Below are 23,292 nucleotides of genomic sequence, written 5' to 3'. Positions count from 1 at the left end.
TGAGCAACAGCTGCAGCTGGCTCTGGGACAGGTTCGCTAGGTTACTCGGTAAAAGCAAACAAAGAGACGACACGGACGATATTACTCACCCGACTGAAAGCTGTCCATCAGCTCCTGCAGGCCAGGATGTTTTTTCCAGTTTATCTTAGGAACATGTAAAAAGTTTTAATCATGCCAGGATAGTGATTGCTGCAAAGTTTTCACTCCTTGTGATGCACTCTCTGCGGCACTTTTCCTCCTGATGATACAGTACAGGCCAAAAGTTTGGACACACCTTCTCATTCAATGCATTTTCTTTATTTTCATGACTATTTACATTGTAGATTCTCACTGAAGGCATCAAAACTATGAATGAACACATGTGGAGTTATGTACTTAACAAAAAAAGGTGAAATAACTGAAAACATGTTTTATATTCTAGTTTCTTCAAAATAGCCACCCTTTGCTCTGATTACTGCTTTGCACACTCTTGGCATTCTCTCCATGAGCTTCAAAAGGTAGTCACCTGAAATGGTTTTCCAACAGTCTTGAAGGAGTTCCCAGAGGTGTTTAGCACTTGTTGGCCCCTTTGCCTTCACTCTGCGGTCCAGCTCACCCCAAACCATCTGGATTGGGTTCAGGTCCGGTGACTGTGGAGGCCAGGTCATCTGCTGCAGCACTCCATCACTCTCCTTCTTGGTCAAATAGCCCTTACACAGCCTGGAGGTGTGTTTGGGGTCATTGTCCTGTTGAAAAATAAATGATCGTCCAACTAAACGCATAAACCGGATGGGATGGCATGTCGCTGCAGGATGCTGTGGTAGCCATGCTGGTTCAGTGTGCCTTCAATTTTGAATAAATCCCCAACAGTGTCACCAGCAAAACACCCCCACACCATCACACCTCCTCCTCCATGCTTCACAGTGGGAACCAGGCATGTGGAATCCATCCGTTCACCTTTTCTGCGCCTCACAAAGACACGGCGGTTGGAACCAAAGATCTCAAATTTGGACTCATCAGACCAAAGCACAGATTTCCACTGGTCTAATGTCCATTCCTTGTGTTTCTTGGCCCAAACAAATCTCTTCTGCTTGTTGCCTCTCCTTAGCAGTGGTTTCCTAGCAGCTATTTGACCATGAAGGCCTGATTCACACAGTCTCCTCTTAACAGTTGTTCTAGAGATGGGTCTGCTGCTAGAACTCTGTGTGGCATTCATCTGGTCTCTGATCTGAGGTGCTGTTAACTTGCGATTTCTGAGGCTGGTGACTCGGATGAACTTATCCTCAGAAGCAGAGGTGACTCTTGGTCTTCCTTTCCTGGGTCGGTCCTCATGTGTGCCAGTTTCGTTGTAGCGCTTGATGGTTTTTGCGACTCCACTTGGGGACACATTTAAAGTTTTTGCAATTTTCCGGACTGACTGACCTTCATTTCTTAAAGTAATGATGGCCACTGGTTTTTCTTTAGTTAGCTGATTGGTTCTTGCCATAATATGAATTTTAACAGTTGTCCAATAGGGCTGTCGGCTGTGTATTAACCTGACTTCTGCACAACACAACTGATGGTCCCAACCCCATTGATAAAGCAAGAAATTCCACTAATTAACCCTGATAAGGCACACCTGTGAAGTGGAAACCATTTCAGGTGACTACCTCTTGAAGCTCATGGAGAGAATGCCAAGAGTGTGCAAAGCAGTAATCAGAGCAAAGGGTGGCTATTTTGAAGAAACTAGAATATAAAACATGTTTTCAGTTATTTCACCTTTTTTTGTTAAGTACATAACTCCACATGTGTTCATTCATAGTTTTGATGCCTTCAGTGAGAATCTACAATGTAAATAGTCGTGAAAATAAAGAAAACGCATTGAATGAGAAGGTGTGTCCAAACTTTTGGCCTGTACTGTATATCTCCCCAACGATGGTAGCACCGAGTCCCATTCTGTGCAGCAAAATGGGAGTGGAGGATTCAGCCTCTCTTCTCGCCCGCTCAGCATCCAACACATGGAGTTCCTCATCTGTATGCTCCGGCTCAAACAGGTATGGCTCTGGATCTGTGTCTGCTACAAGAAACTCTTCAAAATCGCGTTCAAAGTCGTCCATTGCAGCTACTATAGTCCGGATATATCGCTAGGCTAAATAAACAGCTGAGTTTTGTTTACAACCTGCATCTGTGCCTGCTCACCGGTGTATCCCTCCGCGGATCACAGCGCAGGATGTACTGACCCCCTATAAGCGCAATGCTAACCGCTGAGACCCAGCCACTGGACGTACAGACACAAAAAAGATATCGATCTTGTTGTCTCAATATGAAAATGATCGAGAAAGGGCATAACTCCCAAATCGTCAGAATATTCTTTTATGTGAAGATACACAGTGAAGACATAACATAATCCTAACACAGCATAGCTGTTACCTGCAGCCTTCGCTTGCAAAGCTAACGCTACTAACGTTAGGTCAGTCCAAGTAATTAGTGGAAACATGCTAACATGCTAACGTTACACACAAATTAGTAGTAAAGTAAGACCTGTTCATAAATGTTCTAGTGTAGCTCTGAATTTCTTATAAACTGAGGACAACTGCCTGCTGTATATTTGTGTTCATGGTCACAGTCACAGATAATTTTACATGATGCTCCTTCGCTATCCGCCATGACATCAAAAGTACAACCAAGTCCTCATAGATACATCTCTGGTAAAACTGTTAGGTGTTATGTGTTCAGCAATGCCCGTTGCGTACTGCTTACACAAAGAACACTGTAAACACGGCTCCTTCTTCTTCTGTGGTTTAATCGCTGCGGGCCGCTGCAGGCAAGCAGAATCACTTCCGCCTCCGGTGCCGTATTCTGGTTCACTGTGTGTCTGACCCGAGTGAGGCTACGCTAAATACCCATATAGAGAAAGGCTTTTTTGTCGCTGTTGGGTTCAAATAAATATGCGGATCTTCAAGGGGGGGTGATACGAACTTGGGGCAGTTTTATTAATGGTAAAAAGTTCCACACAGCTGCTTTAATTTTTATGAACTGAACATGGACTGAATTAGCGATAGCTGCGGCTACACCTGTACTCCCTGAATCTGGGGTGACACCATGTTAATGCTACCTAAACGACATTGTCACTGTGGTAATGACTTGTCAACATATGGCACCCACCTGTCACTCAAAGCTTCCCAGGCCTTAACTATTCATAACTTTATTCCTAACATGCTTATGACAGTTGTCATAAACAGGATTGAGGCCAAAATGTTCTTTTGTATCAGGCTATGAACGTGTTTATTCCCACTGTAAAGTTGGCCAATTTAACATGGGTGTTTACAGTGACTGACTTGCTCCTGGAGCCAGCCTCAAGTGACCATAAGAGGAACTGTAGTTTTTGGCTCTTAGCTTCGGCCTTGAGACCACGATTCTCTCTATGTTATTTCATGAATAGCACTTAATTTAAAGCTGACCTGGGGTGTTTCTGACTTCTGGTAATGCTAGTTTCCTCAATGAATGGGTCCCTGTTTTGTTTGTTCTGCACACACACACACACACACACACACACACACAGATGCAATGCATCAGCAAAAGCAGTAAAGTCGACTGACTGAAAGGAATGATGGATGTAAAAAATTATTTCAAATTTAGAAGGAGAGTCAGCTTTGCAAATGTTTTATGAGAAAGGACATGTGCTTGATAGACATCAATGATACGCATGATGCAGTTTGGTGAGTAACACTGAGAGCAACACAGGAAATCAGACAGGATTCTGGATGTCAAGTGTCCTGTAATTTCTTGGTGGGCTTCTGTTGAGCTATTGGACTTCCTGGTGGGGTTACAGCTCCATCAGTCCCCACCTGAGCATTTCCTATACCCACATTTCTCTGATGAAAATAGATTTCCACTAATAATCCTCTGCAAATGATCTTCTCTTTTTGTTTTCAATCTAGTGGAGTCTGTAGAGGAATGTCTTGAATGCTCAAATCCCTCAAGTTCTGTGCGGCTAAATCGATAAGCAAAGTGGAAAATCTTGGCTTTATACAGAATATTTGTAACATGGACATAAACTGGTACTTCCTACCAATTTCATTATCCTGTGTGACAATGAAAATCAGTTTGAGGGGTATTCTATGAATTACTGCCATCCCTGTGTAATAACGCTGTGCAAATAGAGTCTGATAGAGTCCAATGTGTCATCTACTGTATATTATCTGTTTAGATTAGCTTTTCAGACAGCATACGTCCTCATTGTGGTTTGTTATATAACTTCACTGCAGAGGCAAGCTGATAGCTCGACTGAACCCAGAGGGTTTCAATTTACAGCCCAACCACACTTAAAACTCAACTTGCGTCCCGTGGAAGAGGGAGGATGTTGTTTTAAAGAGGGACGAGGAGGAGGCTGACAGAGAGAGTGAGTGATTGGAAGAGTGAGGGATATTGTGTGTGAGGTAGTATGATTATGTGAAAGAAAGGTAAGAGTTTGGGACATCATCACAGTTGGAGAGTGACTGATTTCTACAGTAAGATTCTAACAGTGTATCAGAAGTTTATAGAAATCTGTTTTAATGACAATACAGCAAAAAGCTCCTGTCCACACTATTAAATAATTGGTGCAAAAATCCCTCTAAACTACCGTAAAATGCCCAGAAGTGCTTTTCAGACAACAGTCAATGTACTTACATGCAAAAACCCCTCACATGTATTTACAGACGACACACACACAGACACACACACACTTGTTCTCTAGCCCAGAATGTCATCATCTCAGTCAAGCGTTCAAATCTGATTTAGGGCCTTTTAGAAAAGCAATCAGAAAAGACAGCTTTAGTGGAACACAGAAGATGAAATCAGGACTTATTTTATTCATTTTCATAACTCGCCCGCACAAAGTCATCGGAGCAAAGTCACGGGTCTGTTCGGTACAGGGTACGTTGACAGCATTCTCTGATTTCCGCTCGTCTTCTCCGACAATACATACAGCAGTGGAGACGAGTTCACAGCAGAGCACACCATGATTTCATTTGGAGGTTTGTAGGTATGCGCAAATAACCTCTCTATTAGATTCAAAAGGCTACAGCTTGTTTGTTACTTTGGTATAGACTGAAACCATTTGACTTTTGTGGCTGTATTATGAGACAATGAACCACTGGGCACAGACATGCAAAAGGCCCCACCACATCTCCTACACAGGAGCGAGACACAGGTTTTGTGGTGGTTTTTCTTCTTTTTGTTTTGGTGCTTTGCATATCTTTGTAGTTGTAATGCATCTTTATGTGGTTTTGTGTCTCCTTGTGGTTGTTTTATGTCTCTTTGAGATAATGGGTCTTTTTTGGTTGGTTTTGGGGTCATTTTAAATCTCCTCCTAGTCAATTCCTGTTAGTTTGAGTGACATTTGCTGGGGGGTCCTGACACTTTGGACCCCTGGGCCTCTCACCTGTAGGCCTATCAAGTAATTAATCCATGTTTGAATCATATATTGAACACATATGAGTCAAAATAAATCCTAGTGCACATAAAGGCTTTGAAATTGGCTGTTGTATTTCTGGAACTTTTGATATTTAGTAGGGTATTATTTAGATTCCTGAGGCATAGATTTACAAGGTAATTCAGGAACTCTTGACATTTCCATCAGTCTCCGCTTTACTTTTTGTTTTCTGCTGATTAGCAATTGTTAGCATGCTAACATGCTAAATCAAGATGATGTATATTGTAAATATTAGCATGATGGTGTTAGCATTTAGCACCAAGTACTGCTATGATGAAGTACATCCTCGCAAAGCCACTGCTATGGCTGTGAGCTCTTTGTCAAATGCACTCAGCATGGCATTACATTAAGATCATAGAACATAACTACAGTGGAGTTTCGTCAAACAAACTTTTTTCACTCTCTAAAACATTAGCAGCAAATGTCAGGTCTATGTGTCTGGAAGAATCAAAGGGCAAAGCCCTCTGACTAAATGCACTGCTTGGGACTGATGATCAAAAGACTTACAGGGAGAAATCCATGGTAGAGGAGGCGAAGATGCCAATTTTCGCACTCAGTAGACCAGAGTGTAATGCAGTCACAAGTCATATTATATTTAGTCATATTTGTACTCCTAATGCAAAGATAATCCTCAGTCTACATTTAACCCTAAACCCTTTTTGTCTTCACACTCGCTGTCTCTCACTAACACTACTCCTCTCTGCACTTTCATGTGCATTCAAAGGTTGAACAGGTACTACAAGTCTGAAAAGACTAAAAACTGACGCCCTCTCACATCTACGGACAATTTGAGTTTTTAGTAACACACTGCACGATTTTGCAAAGGCTGGAGATCTTGCAGGTTCACTATTTGCAAAACTACAACTAGATTCCTTTTGAGATTATTTCCCATCCTGCTCCTGGTGGAAAATATGATGCCAAACTTCCTTAAAGAAGTATGACATATTTACATTACCTTACATGTCCGCAAAAACACACAACTCTAGAAACACAAGCTAGGAGATGTGATATGTCGACAGTGTTCTTGTTAATTCAGCATCAGTAGAATCTATAAAGATGTATACTGTATTTTGTCCCCTTAACTTGCTACCAACTTCCATTGGTTAGCCGTGCTATTTAAGTGAAAGGAGACCGTGGGAACGAGAGGCAAAAATTCAGATTTCTTACTCCACCAGTTTCTCCTCCTTTTCCAAATTCCAGGAAAACCTGGACTTGTTCATGTCCCCTCCCTGTCTACCCTGTTTGCTGCTTCTTGTTTGGTGCTGGGGAGAGTGAACCTATTAGCCCCTTTTACTGTGCGTTCACACCGGGTGCGAGTGAAGCGAATTACTCACGCAAGTAACACACCGCGCGTAACGCGTGAGTTTGGACGCTGGACCATTTTATTAATGCGCCTTATCGCATCAGTTGCGCGAGGAGCGAGCCTGCCCATTTTCACTAGATAACAACATCTGGCCCGCCATTCTCTCCTCAACCATGGCTGAGATAACCACCATCGCTGCTTTGTACCTGCTCTGGAAGTCCCAGATGCATTGGAGGGCCAAACGCCGTCGTTTTTGGGTTCACCCTATCCTGCAGAAGCGCATCCAGCTTGGCGAGTTTCACCACCTCCTCCAGGAACGCCGTCTGGATGATAGCCGCTTTCAGCGGTACTTCAGGCTGACTGGGGCCCAGTTTGAAGACCTGTTGGCGAGGGTTGGCGCCAGGATCTCCCAGCAGGACACCAACTACAGGCGCTCCATTTCAGCTGCGGAGCGTCTGTCCATCTGTCTCCTGTGAGTAGCAGTTTATTGTTGTGTCAACAGCTGGACGTCAGGGCGTCAAGACGTCACTGACGTCATGACGCCAGTGACGTCATGACGTCCATCGTGCCGCCTGGCGCGAATTCGCGTCTAATCGCGTCTTTGCATTGACTTTGTATGTAATCTCGATGCGCAAATTTGCAAATTTGTGCTCGGTGTGAACGCACAGTTACACTGCCAGATATTCTGCGAATGTTGGGCCGTTTAGACACACAGAGCCGGATTGGCAAGTTGATCCGAGGTGCCCAATTTTCCGCCTCATAGACATATTGGCAGAACCCTTTTAGTGTAAAAAGACTGAGGCAGCCTTCCGCAACGGGAGGGGCTATTGAAGACTTGTGGGAGGAGCTGTTGATGACGCCACACATGCGAGCCACTGGCGGTGGATAAACAGGAAACAGCTGATAGCAGGGATTAGCGAGCAGCTAGTAGCAAGAGGGAAACGCAAACCTGACAGACACTGTAAAGATGAGCAACTGGGGAGACAAGGAATTGCGTGCCCTCCTTGTCCTCGCAAAACGAAGAGGCCATTAACCGTCAGATGACGGGGACGGTGAAGAACGGGCCGACTTACGAGAGAACCGCCGAAGGACTGACCTGCTACAGCTTCCCTCCCACATCACTGTTTATGTCACATGCTGAGCTACACATTTTGTTACTTGCTCACGCCCCCCATTGCCCCAAAAAAGGCGCATTCTGTATAAACAAAAGTAGGTAGGCGGCATTTTGCCGCACTCCCCCATTTTGTTTTTATACTTCCCATGCTGAAAGAAGACTGATTGGGTGCTCCTGCAAATTTGCACAACTCCTATCTAAAAAGGGCTATTGGTTGTTGAAAATATTTACATCATTAGACTTCACTATTTGCAGGGGCAAAGATTAAAAATATACAGTAATATTAAAAATGTTTTATAATAAAGAAAAAAAGACTGACCTAAGAAAGATTGGACTGAGATCACAAAGCATGCCACAACTCTAGCAAACCTCTAAGGATTTCTTTCTTACACTGGAAATTCGTCTGTGACAGTGAAATCATTTGAAAAGTGATTAGGTGCATGACTGCCATGAATCAGGCCCTTTGTGTGTGCTCTTGTGACTGGATGTTCATGTGGGTCAGGCGCTCCAGTTCTTTTCCACAGTCCAAACACGCTGATCAGGTGAATTTGAAACTCTCAATTACCAGTAGGTGTGATGTGTTTGTGTTCATGTGTTAGTCCTGTGATGGGACAGAGTGTTCCCAGTGCATGCTGGGACAGACTGTGGCTGAAAATAGTTGTTCTAGTAATAAGCATATTGAGACAGAAACAGGAGAAGGAGAGAAAGAGACAGAGAGAGGCAGACAAAATGAAGGCATTTAATGTTTCTGAATAATATTTCTCTCACATCCTCTGAGAAACGTTTTCTGGGATTACAGCTTCTCCACATCAGAGCCGCTCAGCCACTAATCATCTTTTCTCTGAAAGATTGCAGTTTCTTGTCCAGCCTGTCGCTTATAATTTTTTATGTCAACTGTCGTACGTTCCTCTTGTGGATCATTGTTCCCTAAGTCGCATTTAAAAACTTTGTACAGTATTGTGGGAGTATACTGTGACTTTTATTAAGAACACACACAGCTTAATTGAATCACAAAAATAAGCATTAGCTCTTTAAGTGCACGTAACGCAAATTTGACTACAACTGAATTGTATGTAGAAATTAAACAGTCGGCATTTCTGAAGGAGGTAGTATTTCCATGGTGATAATGCTCGTTGCTTAGCAATCTCTGCCGGCTTTTATCCTTTTTTTTTTTCACAAGGAGTAAAATCCTCAAGATTAGTCGCCTTGGCAAATGGCCTGCATTGGCTCTTTGTCACTGTTTCACCATCCTTTGTTTAATCAGGCATTTTCCATTGAGATAGGAATCGCTGTGACAAAGTAGGAAAGATAAGCATGAGTAATGATCATCTTAAGTCACGGCCAACATTTTAAGCCACTGCATACTCATACACGCACGAGGGTCTCTTGAATGGATTAGATTTTGAGAAGCATACACATGCACACACGTTTCTGTGGTCCCATCCTGATGAGGAGCTTCCACTGACTGCAGAATCCTTAAGATGTCGCCCTAACCTTAACCCTCCCCACTGCATGACTAACTTAAATCCTTAGCCTTATCCAAAAATAATCCAAACCACCCCAAATTCAAGTCCAAACACAAAGATAATCCTCCATCTACATTTAACCCTAAACCCAGGACCAAATCCTAATCCAGCACCTTGTCCAAACCTTTTAAGGACATTTGAAGCTCATAGGAAAAACTCCACCAACACACACATCACATCACACAGACACGCAATCCTCACACTCACACTCACAGTTTTACGCCTCTGTTCTCCTCCTCCAGTGAGGTCATCCTCTCCAACATTGACGTGGGCATCGCTGGCATCTGGGAGTGCCTGGTGACCAGTTCCCGTGGCAACACTTCTCAGGAAATGGAGATAGTTGTTCTGGAGACGTCAGCACCGTACTGCCCCACTGAGAGAGTCACTAACAACAAGGGGGACTTCAGGTGAGTCACTTCTCAGTGGTCACGTGCGGCCGCTCGACTATGTGTGTTCAGCTCCCAACACTATCAGCTCCAGCATGTTGAAACAAAGAGGACTTAAAGAAATAGTTTGACATTTTGGGAAATATACTTATTCACTTTATTGGCAAGAGTTTGTCGAAAAGATTGATCCCACTCTCATTTCTGTAGGGTGAATAAAGCTGCCAGCAGCTTAGCACACAGACTGGAAACAAGGGCAAACAACAGGCCTGGCTCTGTCCAAAGGTGACAGAATCCACCTACCAGCACCTGTAAAGCTCTCTAATCAATGTAATATATCGCTTATGTAATCTGTACAAAATTCAAAGTGTAAACCTGGTTTAATGGGGACTTACGTGCCAGAAGTCACTGCAGCCTGCCAAGAAATGTGGCATGCTCTATCAGCATCACTCAGATGTCCCAATAGAGGTGGGTGACATATGGATTATGCTCGATGTATCATGGCTTGTTCCACGTGGGATGTACAAAATGACTATAGCGCGAATATCGAGTATAAATTGTCACATCATTTTTTAAGCCAGAGGCATGAGACTTGCTTTGGCATTTTGGTTCTCTGTCTCTCTCCTATGGCTTTCTCCCTCTCACAGACACACACATAAGGAAAGACTCACAAACATGATATGTCACACGCTGTTCCACCCATCCAGATCACTTTTTCCTGAGCGATAACGTGTGAGCGGGCGAGGCATGTGTTTCTGTATCCGCAGGGCACCAGACTGCGATTGTAAAGTCACATTTTGCAACCATGGAGCACCAATGTGACTTGCTAATATACTTAATATATGAACTGGAGAGCTGTTAGTTTGTTTCCATCTGACAGCGAATGAATCCTCAAGTTTAAAGGTGTAGCTGCAACAGCTCAACTTTCTGCTATCTGCTAACATCTGACTGTTGACCGGAAGCTTCAAGTTCACATCAAAATCATCAACACTTCCAGCCCAGGACAAGCCGGGTGCTTCAAAATAAAAGCACCAGTGGTTCCACTTTGATTTATTCCATTATTACAATACTTTCTTTAACTATAATAACAACAGTACTTTATTTAACTTATAGTATTACAGTAGCTATATTGTTTGAATTTACTGTGGTTCATTTAGTAGTTCAGTATTTTAGTAGTATAGAGTAGTTTAGAGGAGATTTCAAAAATCAAGATATATCATGTATCGCAGTATAGCCTAAAAATATTGCAGTTGTTTAAGTCATAACGCCCAGCCCTATGTCCCTAGGGCTCATTTCTAGATAAACACAAATTCATGCCAACATCTCAATTTTTGGTCATGTTGGAGTTTTGTTTTGATCGAATTTAGTGATTTTTAAATAAACAAGGTCTTGGCTTTCATAATATGAAACTCCTCATTCAGATGATTAATACAAACTCTGAAGCTTGTAAAGGCATAATGACAAGCTAGCAACAACTCTGGTCCTACTCAGCGCTTCTATCCCTCCCTCCAGCTATGTCTCCCCGATATTATAAAAAGAAAGGCTTAACATTATAGTAACAAGGAAGGCCTGTGGGTATTCATCTTATTTTAAAGTCCTGACTTTATGAATATTAAAACTTTTTAAAACCCACATGAAAACCCATATAAAAAATATGAATGTTTAATGTTGAATTTTGTCGATATGGACATGCTACATATCATTAGCTTGATTAGGTTCTTCACATTCAAACTTTAGATTTGATTAATGGAAACCATGACCGCATAAGCATAATTAATTCAGATGTACTGGCATGGTAAACAAGAGAGAGGGAAAACAAGTGCTGACCCCCTTTGAAGCAACCATGAGGTCAGAGTGGTATCCTGGAAAATTCCTCAGTTAACTAAAACTAAAATGAATCTATGTTGTATAAATTGTCATGTGACGTCCATTGCTAACTGTAAGCTAACTTTGAATGTCAGACATAGTTCTCCTTACATAAACAATACTTTCTTATTTTTCACCTGAGGACCGCCCCTTGAGAACGGCATGAGTTCCCAGTTTGGAAAGCCGATGGGCTCTGTGTCTTTAAGGCCACCATACTACAAACTTTGAAGGCTTTTTCTCAAACTCATGGCTCGATGACAGTCATTATGTAATATGATGTATTTTGCTCAATATTCGGAGTTCGAAGACAATACAGATATCATTAGAAAGCTAAATCTCATCTTTTCAGTGATGCATAGTTTTTCAGGATCAATGTGACTGAAAATGATAGAGCAAGATTTAAATGCTCCATAATCACAGAACCCACAACATGTCAGTTGTAGACGAGTTAAAACAAAGGAGATATAAAGTGTTAATTAGTGGGCCCAGAACAGAACCAGGTTAGTTGTTTCCCCATGTTTCCAGTCTTTGTGATAAGCTAAGCTGACTGGCTACTGGCTGTAGCATCACATCTGTATACATACAAACATGGTGGTATCGATTTCTCTATCAAACTCACGGATAGAAAGAATTTCTCAAGATCACATCAAACTATTTTTTTTAACAGCAACATTTTTGCTTCCTTCAGGTAAAAAAATAAAGATTATATTCAGCCCACATCACAATTCTTAAGTGTAGTTTTCATTTACCAGCTAGTTGTGTGTAATTAGTGGTAATGGACAGTAATAGCTGGTTTTCAAAGTTGATACCAGGAGGTCTCCAGCAAGATAAGGCAGGAGTTTAACCTCACTATAATTTAAGTCACCAGTCCCAATCACACAGTCTACTCTATCAAAATTAATACTGTAATCAGTGCTCTCACTCTCTCTGCTATTATCTCTACATGTACAGTGCAGTTGAGGTACTTAAGTCTGCTTCTTGGCGGTGTCGTGCTGGTTTTTATTCCACCTGACAAAAATCTGCCACACCTGGCCTGCCTCGCACCAGATGTGGCTCATTAACTGTCAAAGACCAAAAAATGAGACCGTACAGTAGAGCCTGGACATATATTTTAATAATAATTGGATATGTGATGTGAAAACTCCCACAAACATTATAGCTCAGTATAGCCCAGCTTTATAGCAAGACTATAAAAAACAAGAGCAGTTTTTCCATGACTAAGGTTTCACATAGAAAGAGGAACAATGCCACACATCTCCTCGCCCTCCATCTGTCCTCCTTTTTCCTGTCCTCCGCTCCTTGTGACCACCTTGAAACCTTGTGGTTGTACACACACACACACTCACATGCTCCACCTCTCCTCCCCTGTGGGTGTGCTGCTGTCGTGTATTCTCCTTTGTAGCCGCTGTACTTTACAGCCTGCTTCCAGTGCAGCGAGCACAGAGGCTTTGTTTCTGCTGGAGCATTGGAGTAATGGGCTGGAAAATGAGCCCCCTATTTTGTTGGGGGCGAAATTAACGCCATTTATTACTAAGTAGCTGCTGCTGCTGCAACAACATGGATGGAGAAAGAGGGGAAAAAAGAGGATGGGGGTGGGGAGCGGCAGGATGGCAGGTCTCTAACAGATTACCTGCCTCCTGAGTGCGCTGCTCCTTTATATTCATTTAGATGAAGTCAAAAGTGTTGCCACATTAAGCATTACTTTCGCTACTTTTCTGCAGCAGTATCTCCAACGTCAGCTTAAGGAGAAAATGTCAAAACATAAGACGCATGTTTCTCCTCTGATTGTAGACAAATTGATCAATATGTGTAAGCACAAACAACTCTTTCCTAAGGCTGCAGAGGCATAGAAACAAGACCTTTAATCTGCAAGAGCGCCAAGAAACAAAACCTGGAGTGCTTTTATTATCTGGAAAATGGAGGCTAATGTCGAGGGCTGTGAATGTCTGGCTGACTTTTTACACTCAAACGAGCTTTATTTTATTGAAACACTAACAGGCATTACCCAGAAAATGAAAATTTTCCATTTCCCATAAAATCACCCTGGCCCCTATCACAGGTTGGTCAGTAGAGCAGTTCCAGGGCTTGGCTCTTGACGACATTATTGACAAAGTCTCATTTCTTGCTTCACAGGAGACTTCATTGAACTTTGCATGGCCATACGAACAACACTTATAATTACTCTTTTAGGCTGAATTTCCCCTTCAGGAAGACTGAAACAGTTTTCTTCTGCATATATATACACATCCTTTTCTGTCGTTTTCCATCTGTAGCAATTCAGTATTATATATTTATTAAGTTTTAGGGGACAAATAAAAGAATTAAGGGTCAACAATGAACAGCAGAAGTTTAGATATCCTGAAATTATGACCTAGTATGGGTGAAGCTCCAAAACACTCAATCCTACATTTCCCATGATTTAGTTTGATAGCATATTTTGTTAGACCTTTGCTTTCTAATAAGTTCCCATGACTTTCAAAATCCATGCCCCCGGTTTGTAACAAAGCTTTCAGTTTAAAATTTTGTATCTCCATAGCATAACCAAAAATATCCCCAATGAAGTCATTAGGGTTAATTTTGTTAGGACTTCAGAAAGCTCATCCAGTGCCACAGAGAACATTATCAGCCCAGTTGCTGAAGAAAGGTTTGGCAGTGTATGTTTCTGCAAACAAAGAATATGCTGCATGTGTGCATTTCATATGTATTATAAACATTTCCAAAGTGACAAAGTGTATCAGCTGACTTTATAGGCAGGTGGAGGGAATAATGGATGGTGTGTCACCTGGGTGACATGCCTGCCAAGCAGCAGACCACTACAAACCACTGTTTAAGACAAACAACAAAACTGATTGTATTTTTAAAGTCATTGCTGTCTTCCCAGCAGCTTTATAGCCACCACACGTTGGTGTTTTTTAACCACCTGTCAATGTGTTTTAAATGGGAAGAGTCCCATGAAAGCCTTTTTTCTTACAGATACATTGCTACCGTTCCTGCCAGGATAGTGCCACAGAAAGCAGTTGACTTTATCGTTTCCTGCCGGGATGAAAGCTCTTGTTTTTTATACCAAGACATTTTAATGTTTCCTGCTGGGATAGTGCCACTGCACCTGAGATATGGTTGTGTTACCAGTAGGGATAGTGCCACGAAAATTGTTTCTTTTACCAAGACGTCACTGTGTTTCCTGCCAGGATAGTGCCATAAAAAACATTTGTTGTACGGAGACATTACTGCACTATCTTAATCCAAAGCATGGTGTTTTCCTAACCATCACCAACTGGTTTTTGTGCCAAAATATCACCGCACAATGACCACAGCATTGTTAAAACATAAGGTGTCAATGTATCCGCTACATAATAACGTACAAATGTAATGTATCCATGGTTTCCAAAAAAGTACAATGCCAACGTTTATCCTGGTAATTGGGTTGACGTTATACAACTGTTCTCACAGGCAGTAGTACTCTCTATTACTGGTAAACTAATCTTGATGCATAAAATTGGTGGAGTGCCCCTTTAAGTACATATTATCATTCAGCATAAATGTTTAGTTTCATTGTGCACAGAGTGGAAAGGCAGTAAAGTTGATTAATAAAGTTAGTAACTAAAGTTAATTAAGTCAGAAGTCATCACTAAGACAACGCATTGTTTCACAATCAACTATCAGAATCTGGCAGTCTTCTGCAAAAATAATTAGAGCTAGCTGTAAATCAAATATGCAAATTAATAATTTCCTAAGTACAGGGAGTATGAAATTGCCATCTGGTGCAGTGATTGTAGATTCCTAAACTCACTTCATTGCTGAAATCTTGTGTGGCAGGTGGCCAAAGACTTTAGCTGGCATCCTTGCCTTCCTGCCCTGTGCTCCTGCCACCTTTGGCTCCGCCCCCCACCCCTCTGGCAGCGTTCCTCACCCCTCCGGCCAGAAGGAGAAGAAGGCGTGGCGGAGCTGCGACCGGGCTGGACGGTGGGCTGAAGAGGACTACACTCAGTGCCCATATGCCAGTGAACTGACACGTGTGCTGCATGAGCTCACTCAGGTACATAAATTTATTCTCAGTGTCTCTTCCAGTGTCTTTTTTTCCTTTGTCAGTGCATCAGTTCTAATTTTGCGTGTTGATGTTCAACATGTTGACTTTTACATATTTGCCAACCTACTCAGTGTTTAACAGCGAGATTTGATAACTTCATACTCCTAGAATACAGAAACAAACTTCTCCTCTGATTCATATGCAGCCTGCAGGTGTTTGAAGATCTGTACGTGTAAGCCTTTATACACATAATACAAACTGACTGATGATGAGCTGTTTCATTCTACATTACTCATGGGATTACTGAGCCACATTAAAGTATTCAAGTTCAAAACTACATGCATGGCGTGAAATAGCACTACAGTGATTTATTATTTATCATGTGATGTCAGAGCTGTTTCATGTTATGTCTCTGTTGAATTGTGATGGTGAGCTGTGTGATCATCCTCTCTGAACATCGCTGTACATTTGCCTTTGTATTCCAGATAACTATTAACACCACCAATGCTCAGCCTTTGGGCCAGCAGTTAGTGGCGTTCACCAGCAGGGCGGCACACTTCACTGATGTCATGGATGTCATCTTTGTCACACACCTGGTGGAGAGACTGACGAGGCTGGTGGAGAAACGTAGAGATGTAAGAGTGAAAACAGAGGTGCATCATGTACATAACATGTGACCTAAAGGTCCACACACACCAAAGCAACATCAAATAACCAGTTGCGATGAAGACCCAACTGATGCATTGTCTCACATTGCCTGTATCTTGGCCAAAGCGTTGCACTTAAACACACCACCAAGACCAAATCGGAACAGAGACAGGACAGATTCAAGGCTCTTGTTAGCCAGTTAGCACATTAAGAACCCAATGTTGAAAGAACAAAGGATATTAGCCATGCGCCAGTGTATGCTAACAAAAACAAATTATGGACTGCATCTGCTAAAGAGCTCAATGGTTAAAAATGATCTCACCTAATATAACTTTGTTTCAATCTCACACCTTTTTGACCTTAGTTGTTTGTTTGCCTTCCCCACTACCTTTCTCTTCTTGTGCTCTGAGCTGAGCTGCTGTGATTTCTCTCACCAGCGGGTTAGGCCTCCGATTCAGCATGCTGAATCAGCCAAAATACAGCCAACAAGTGCCAACTAGTGCCAGTGGTGTGGAACACACTGCAAAAACAGGGACGACAGGTGTGACAGATGCTCACCAACTGCCAAAGATTGACTGATGGCTAGCCTGGTGTATCAAGGCCCGTAGCCATAGAACCAGATACGACAGTATAAAAAACTGTTTCCTTTGAAGCACAGGTTTTCAAAGTCTGATATTACAGTATTCATGCGCATGTTCATTCACCGTTTTCTTTGCCACTGACCAGAGCACTAACTGAGCAAACAGGAAAGGACACTTCAGAGGCAGCGGGACATGGCAAAAGACATGGCAACACGCGGTCATCCTGGCTTCAGTCCTTCAATCGATTCCAGACAGCTTAACTTTTCACCTCATGTGCTTTCCTCTTGCCCATGGCGGCGTTGGACCTGAATGGCAATTATGGTTATGAAGATGCATCTCTTTTTGGACAAGCCGTGTTTTACCTTAAGTGAACTCCTCCTCTGTCTGTGGCCGGAGGCAAACTGAGGGCTTTACGTCATACTGAAGGTCAGGTTTTGCGAGGGGAAGGTGTTGAGCTTAGTCAGTAAAAAGAATCAATATTAGCTCTCACTTGTCCAATTACTCTTCATAGGTCACTCGGGAGAAGATATTATTAGGAGATGCTTAGAGTTTTATCATTCCTGAGACAATGCTGATGAGACCACCCTCATTCATCCAATAAAGAACAGTCAAATGAAGCAACAATGAAAAGTACAGTAAGTAAATAGCGAACTGCCATCCCAAGGAAGTGATTATGCCCCATTGGAGCTGCTAATCTAAATTAAATCTCCCTATAATGAATGAAGCCACCATTGCCTCCCTCACAATTCTGACTGGAGATTATAAATGTGCCTGTTGTTGCAGATATGATTGATGTGCATGATGAGTCTGCCTCTGTGTGTGTGTGGGGGGGGGGGGAATTTGCATGTACAGTTTGTGTAGTTGTATCCATTTGCATACATGTCTTGTTTTGTTTCCACAGCTCGGGGACTATATATCAGACATAGCCAGTAACATGATGCTAGTGGAGGAGCATATCCTGTGGATGGCACAGAATGAGGCCAGAGCGTGCACTCGGATCGTCCAGTGCGTGGAGCGCATTGCTGACCTGGCACTGACTGGAGACAATCGGGTCATTTCTAAGGTATGGCTGGACTTTGAAACAGTAACACCCACGCTCTTGGCCACACTCAGTCAGGGCAAAGGTTGATTATCTGACTAAATGTCCCGCAGCTTTACCTTTTTTCTTGCAGCGTAGAATAATGAGAAGTTAATTTGGCTCTAGCAGATAGCTCGAATAAGGCAAGAGAAAGATAAATTGCTTCCTTTGTTTCTTCTTGCTTCCGTCTATTTTTTTCCCTCTATGCTGTCACTTGGGATAAAAGCATCTGCTAAATGACTAATATAAAAATCTCTGCCCTTCCTCCTTCCGCTACCCTCCAACCCCTCCCCATCTCTACCCAACTCCTAATTCTTGGCCCTCTCCCCTTAGGTATCTGCTAACATAGCTCTGGAGGCCTTTCTGATCCGCCCATCTAACTTCCTCGGTCTGTCCTGTACGGCACTTCAACGCCCCCCATCATCTGCCACGTCGCCCCTCCCTGACAGCCACTCCCACACTGACAAGGACATGAGCAGAGAGCGTGATGCCATGGGGGACTCGTTGCTCAACTTCAAATGCCACACTGTCAACAACAGTGGCTCACCGGCCAGTCAGCTCAGCAAGGTAAGGAGCAAGTTAATAAACGGTGTGAAACTTTCTAAAATATGCCACCCCGTTCTTTTGCTCGGCTCTGTTGGCAAAATCCACCGAATCCAGCCCAGGGTCAGGAAACAACGTTCTTTGACTGCTTCTCTTTCTCATTCCCAACAGGTTTTTTTCTAAAGGCCACACACTTTTGTATTTTTTGACACCATGTTCACATTCAGGAGTGAGAGAAGAAGGAGAGGGAGGAGAAAAGAAAGCAACTGAGTGAGAAATAAAATATGAGAGAGAGAACAGCTTGTACAGCAGCTCGTGGGCACAATAAAATGAATTCTCCAACACCACACAGTTGAAGCATGCGGGAAGGATTACCACCTGCCCTTAAGTCTGTTGTTGCCTATTTGTCCCAGCAAGATGACACCTTGTTTGGGTTTGTTGGCACGCTGTAGATCAGCTGGTGATAGGTGGGGTTGTAGTGGGGGCAGGGCCTGCAAATAAGAAGGTAATCTGGGAGTCAGCAAACGCAGGCCACTCCCATGTGATGAATAAGATGGCCTTGCGTCCCTGTCACTTTATATCAACTACAGCCCCACCATGGCTCCAGTTGTGGCCGTCCCAAATGACAAACGTCAACAGATGAAGGGGCACTGTGCATCTGCAGACGGCAGGCAAGACATTCAACTCCCCTGGCACTGAAGTGGCATAGTTCTGCAACATTTGAACAGTTTGCACCCTCTAGCTATTAAGTGTGCCAATGAATTCATAAGTGTGCATGTGAGTGTACCCTGTCTGTGCATGTTAATGTGTGTCTGCAGGAGAGAGTGGACGTGTGTGTGTTTGTCTTTCAGTCTGCGTGCTTATTTCATTTCCCTCATCCTCGTCGTCTTCTCTGGTGCGATGGTGTCAAGTCTCTGCGGTTTTGTCAGCAATTACAGCACTTAGTTCCAGCCCCAGGCTGTGTGTAGAATGCGTCTATATATGTAAGTATGTATGCATTTCTGGAAGCTGAGCTAAGTCAGCTTTATCACGGGGAGGACAATACTCCAGTCCTAGAGGCCATTCCACAAATTTGTTCAAAATCACCACTTGATGACTTCCAGATGGACTTTGTCAAATTAGATGGCAAATGTGGAGAAAGCTTTCTTTTTTTTCGGTTTACACTGAGAACACATCTCCATGCCTGCACTTCATAGTTTTGACAGGTTTCTCCACGTTCTCAACTTGAATCCAGAACAAAAAAAAAATCTGTTGATTTCTCTGTGCTAAAGTTGGGTTGTTGGGCATAGCCTCAAGTCTTGGCACTGTGTGTCCTGTGTGTACGATGGATTTGGCTTTTCACAAACTGTAAATATGAGTGGATGTGGTGACGTGTGGTGCACTCCGGGGCTTCTAATCATAGCCTAATCTCAAGGAAGAGTCTTTCTCTTAAGGCAGCCCAGAAAATATTGGTATTTAAGACAGAAAACTCCTATCTGTCTTCTTCGTTAAAGTCATCCTGTTTGAGCTTGCAGAGTTGTTTTTTGGTGTAAATCATGACAAATGAAAGGGGCTCTCTGTAAAATTCAGAGCATATGAATTGTCTGGCCATGGTTGTTGACATGTGATGACTAGCAGCTAATAATGCTAACGCTATGAATAGTGATAAACAATGGTAAAATGCTGACAGAGCTAACGGTGCTAATCTGGGCAAAGTAGAGGGTGGGCACTATGTTTTAGTGTGCAAAGTGGTGCTGATGAGCTAGCCAGTGGGATACACACCTGCACTAACATGCACATGCAGTTGGACTGGCTCTCCACAACAAACCACAAAGAAGTAGCAGGACTTCATACTCTCACAAACAAACAGAACCAGATTCTGGTTAAGTGTGACTTGAGCTGTGGGTTTAAGTTAAGTTTAAGTTAAGTTTAAGTTTAAATTAAGTTTATTTACTTTATTAATCCCCTGAGGGGAAATTCAATGTTTTCACTCTTGCTTGTCAATTACACACAGGTCTGAAAGACACACACGTACACAAACAGGACCTATACATGCACAAAGTGGAGAGATCTCAGAGTAAGGGGGCTGCCTTTTGGGTGCTGGTGTGTCTCCTCGTGGGATTTGGTGGGTAGGTCTGGGTCCAAAGTTCCATGTCAATTTACTTCTGTTAGCAACAACCAATGTACAAAGCAATCCAGCTGTCATTTAGCTACAGCAAATATGCATCACAACATAGAAGCAGCAACTACTTCCTTGAATATGCATCTACTGTAGCGTACAATAGTCAGAGTATAACCTGGTGTCAGTTTGCTTGCCCTCCACTTGCTCCGGCTCATGACACTGGCTTGTAGGCATGTAAAATCCAGCTTGTCATGTGGATAGAGTCCTGCTGGAAGCTCTCCGCCTTTTGCTTTACTGCGTCAGATGCATTTCTCACCCCAAATTTTTACTTGAGCACCTCTTCAGCTCAGTCCACGCTTTTTGTGTCCATCTCTTGACTCTGCATGCTGTCTGTAATTACTTTTTTCTCCAAGCGAAGTAAGACAAATGCCTGTTTCATTGCAGTTCTTGCAGCAACAATGCAAAGTTGCCGTATTAGAGATTTTCCATCACGTTATACAAAAAAATGAAGATGTGTACTGGTGTAGAGAAATCATAATAACAGTAGGATTGCAGAACATTAGAGGCTAAAGCAATAATGTGTCTCCATTTAGTTAATTTTGATTTAACAAGAAACGTTGAGTATGAACGCCACATAAATGAAGTACCCAGCTCACAGTGGGATTCTGGAGGAGTGCTTGTAGGTGGTGAGAGGGTTACATTCAGTTTCAGTCAGACTCAAAGGTGCTTTACTTGAATGTTGCTCAAGTATGACTAAGACAATAAACACATAAACATATTAACCAAAGAGGATGATGCTTTGAAGAGATATTATTGCAGAATTGTTCTGCACAACAGTCCACAACAAAAAGAGATATCATTGGAATGAATCTTAGTACCCACTAGCTGTGCTTAGATTTGGCAAATGTGCTGCTATTATTCTGCATTTTGGCATTTATTTCAGGAGGGACAGCCAGTTTTTTTCCAGTGGCACTCTTACTTTAAAATGCTTGATATATTTGGGTAGTTTTTAGGAGAAAAAAGTCTCTTGAAAGGTCAGTTTTTGAGCGTGAGATGAAGAAGTGTAATACTATTTCCACCTCATTTAGCATGCAGAATGAACACAGCTCATCCTCCCTGGGCGATTCACACTCTCACACCTACAAGCTGCCTAGTTTCCACAGCTCCTGCTCCCCTGGAACAGTTGTGGGGTGAAGAGTGGCGCCCTGCTCGAGAGCACTTTAATGGTAATTGTTGAGGGACACGAAAGTGACTTCAACAGCTTATAAAAGGGCTCTAATCTATTGGAGGTATCACCACCCTGCAACAACATCTCTCTGTTTCTCCCCCCTCTCTCTCTCTCCACCGTTCACAGGGCATGTGGGAAAGACTTTGCCAATTACTGATAATCTGAGAAAGTCTCAGAGGCTGAATACTTTAGCACATGCTCTGGCAAGCAGTCACACAAAAACAAAGACGACCATGCATACACAAGGAATTCATATCCAATTAATTTACGCTGTGTAATTTTTGGGACGGTGTGTTGACAAATCCTGAAATTTCATCATGAAATGTGATGATTCTTTCCCCTCTATTTGTACTTTAGTCTAATTTTTTTGTCTGACTTTTTATTTTTTAGAATAATTATTAAAATTATTAAATATTAGATGGTAATTTATTGACAGTAAATATTTCAAAATGTGTAAAAATGCTGTTAGTATTTATTTGGGGTGGGGGAAAAAATCGATACAGCATAGCATCGCGATATTTCTGTGTGGCAAAATCGTATCGTCACACAGTGCCAGGCATTGATTTTTTATCATAAAGATTATAAATATTAGAAATACAAATTAAACCTTATGTAGCCTACAAGAATACAATCAATCTAATATAATCAATTGCTTTTTCAACCCAGTAGATACATTTTGCTGCTGTAAAAAATGGCTGAAGTGAGATGAGATGACTTAAAACCTTATTTTATGAGATTAAATAGATGCTGAAAAAGTTTTCCTTTGGGAACGCAATTTACAGTTAAATAAAGGTAATAAAACGCAAAATATCGCAATACATTTAAAATCGCAGTAATATTGTATGGTGATTTAAGTATCGTTATAATATCATATCATGGATCCTCTGGTGATTCCCACCCCTACTAGTTATCTTTTTGAATTTCACAAAGTTAGTATTTAAACTGTATGCATGTAATGTAGACACCATGTGGGAAAGTGGCTTTCAGGTCAGACGCTTGGTAGTACTCTTTGCTTCTGCTGCCCAGAATCAGTGGACAGGACTTTATTTCATCCCCCTGTTTTACTCTCAGTTGTGTTCCTTCAGTATTTGCTGCCAAGTAGGAAGGTGTTCGTGTCACTAAAAAGGTGTACTTTGTATTAAGAGTTTATTATTAAGTAATTTTGTAATGCTGCACCAACACCAGATAAGATAATAGCCTCTCCCTAGAATCACTGTTCCAGATTCCAGGCTGGTCTGAACAGATGATCTGTCCAAGTGATCCTGTAGTGTGAGCAGTTTACAGACATAATCGTAACGTACTGGATCAGAGTCTCTCCAACTTGCAATCATGTAGTGTGAAAGGAATAAAAGTGAAATATTGAGCAGAAACCTGCAATAACTAATTAGAGTAAGCTGACCGGGAGGTGTCACCAACACGTTTGAGACGAACAATAAAGTCTTATTTCCAACTCACCTCCA

At 42.3% G+C, this 23,292-nt stretch overlaps 1 protein-coding gene across 2 annotated transcripts in view; it reads left to right on the top strand.

Moving 5' to 3' along the window:
- Positions 1-23,292, top strand: part of LOC125903568 (adhesion G protein-coupled receptor A3) — a 243,330-nt gene that overhangs the window by 74,203 nt on the left and 145,835 nt on the right. For both annotated transcript variants that reach the window (XM_049600560.1, XM_049600559.1), the window contains exons 8-12: positions 9,620-9,784; positions 15,443-15,662; positions 16,139-16,288; positions 17,784-17,945; positions 18,294-18,527. In XM_049600560.1, coding sequence (XP_049456517.1) covers positions 9,620-9,784; positions 15,443-15,662; positions 16,139-16,288; positions 17,784-17,945; positions 18,294-18,527 — 931 coding nt within the window. The remainder of the gene's footprint in view (positions 1-9,619; positions 9,785-15,442; positions 15,663-16,138; positions 16,289-17,783; positions 17,946-18,293; positions 18,528-23,292) is intronic.

The sequence above is a fragment of the Epinephelus fuscoguttatus genome, linkage group LG16 (genome assembly GCF_011397635.1).
Source record: "Epinephelus fuscoguttatus linkage group LG16, E.fuscoguttatus.final_Chr_v1".
Classification (NCBI taxonomy): Eukaryota; Metazoa; Chordata; class Actinopteri; order Perciformes; family Serranidae; genus Epinephelus; species Epinephelus fuscoguttatus.
This window is presented reverse-complemented; position numbering and strand designations above follow the sequence as displayed.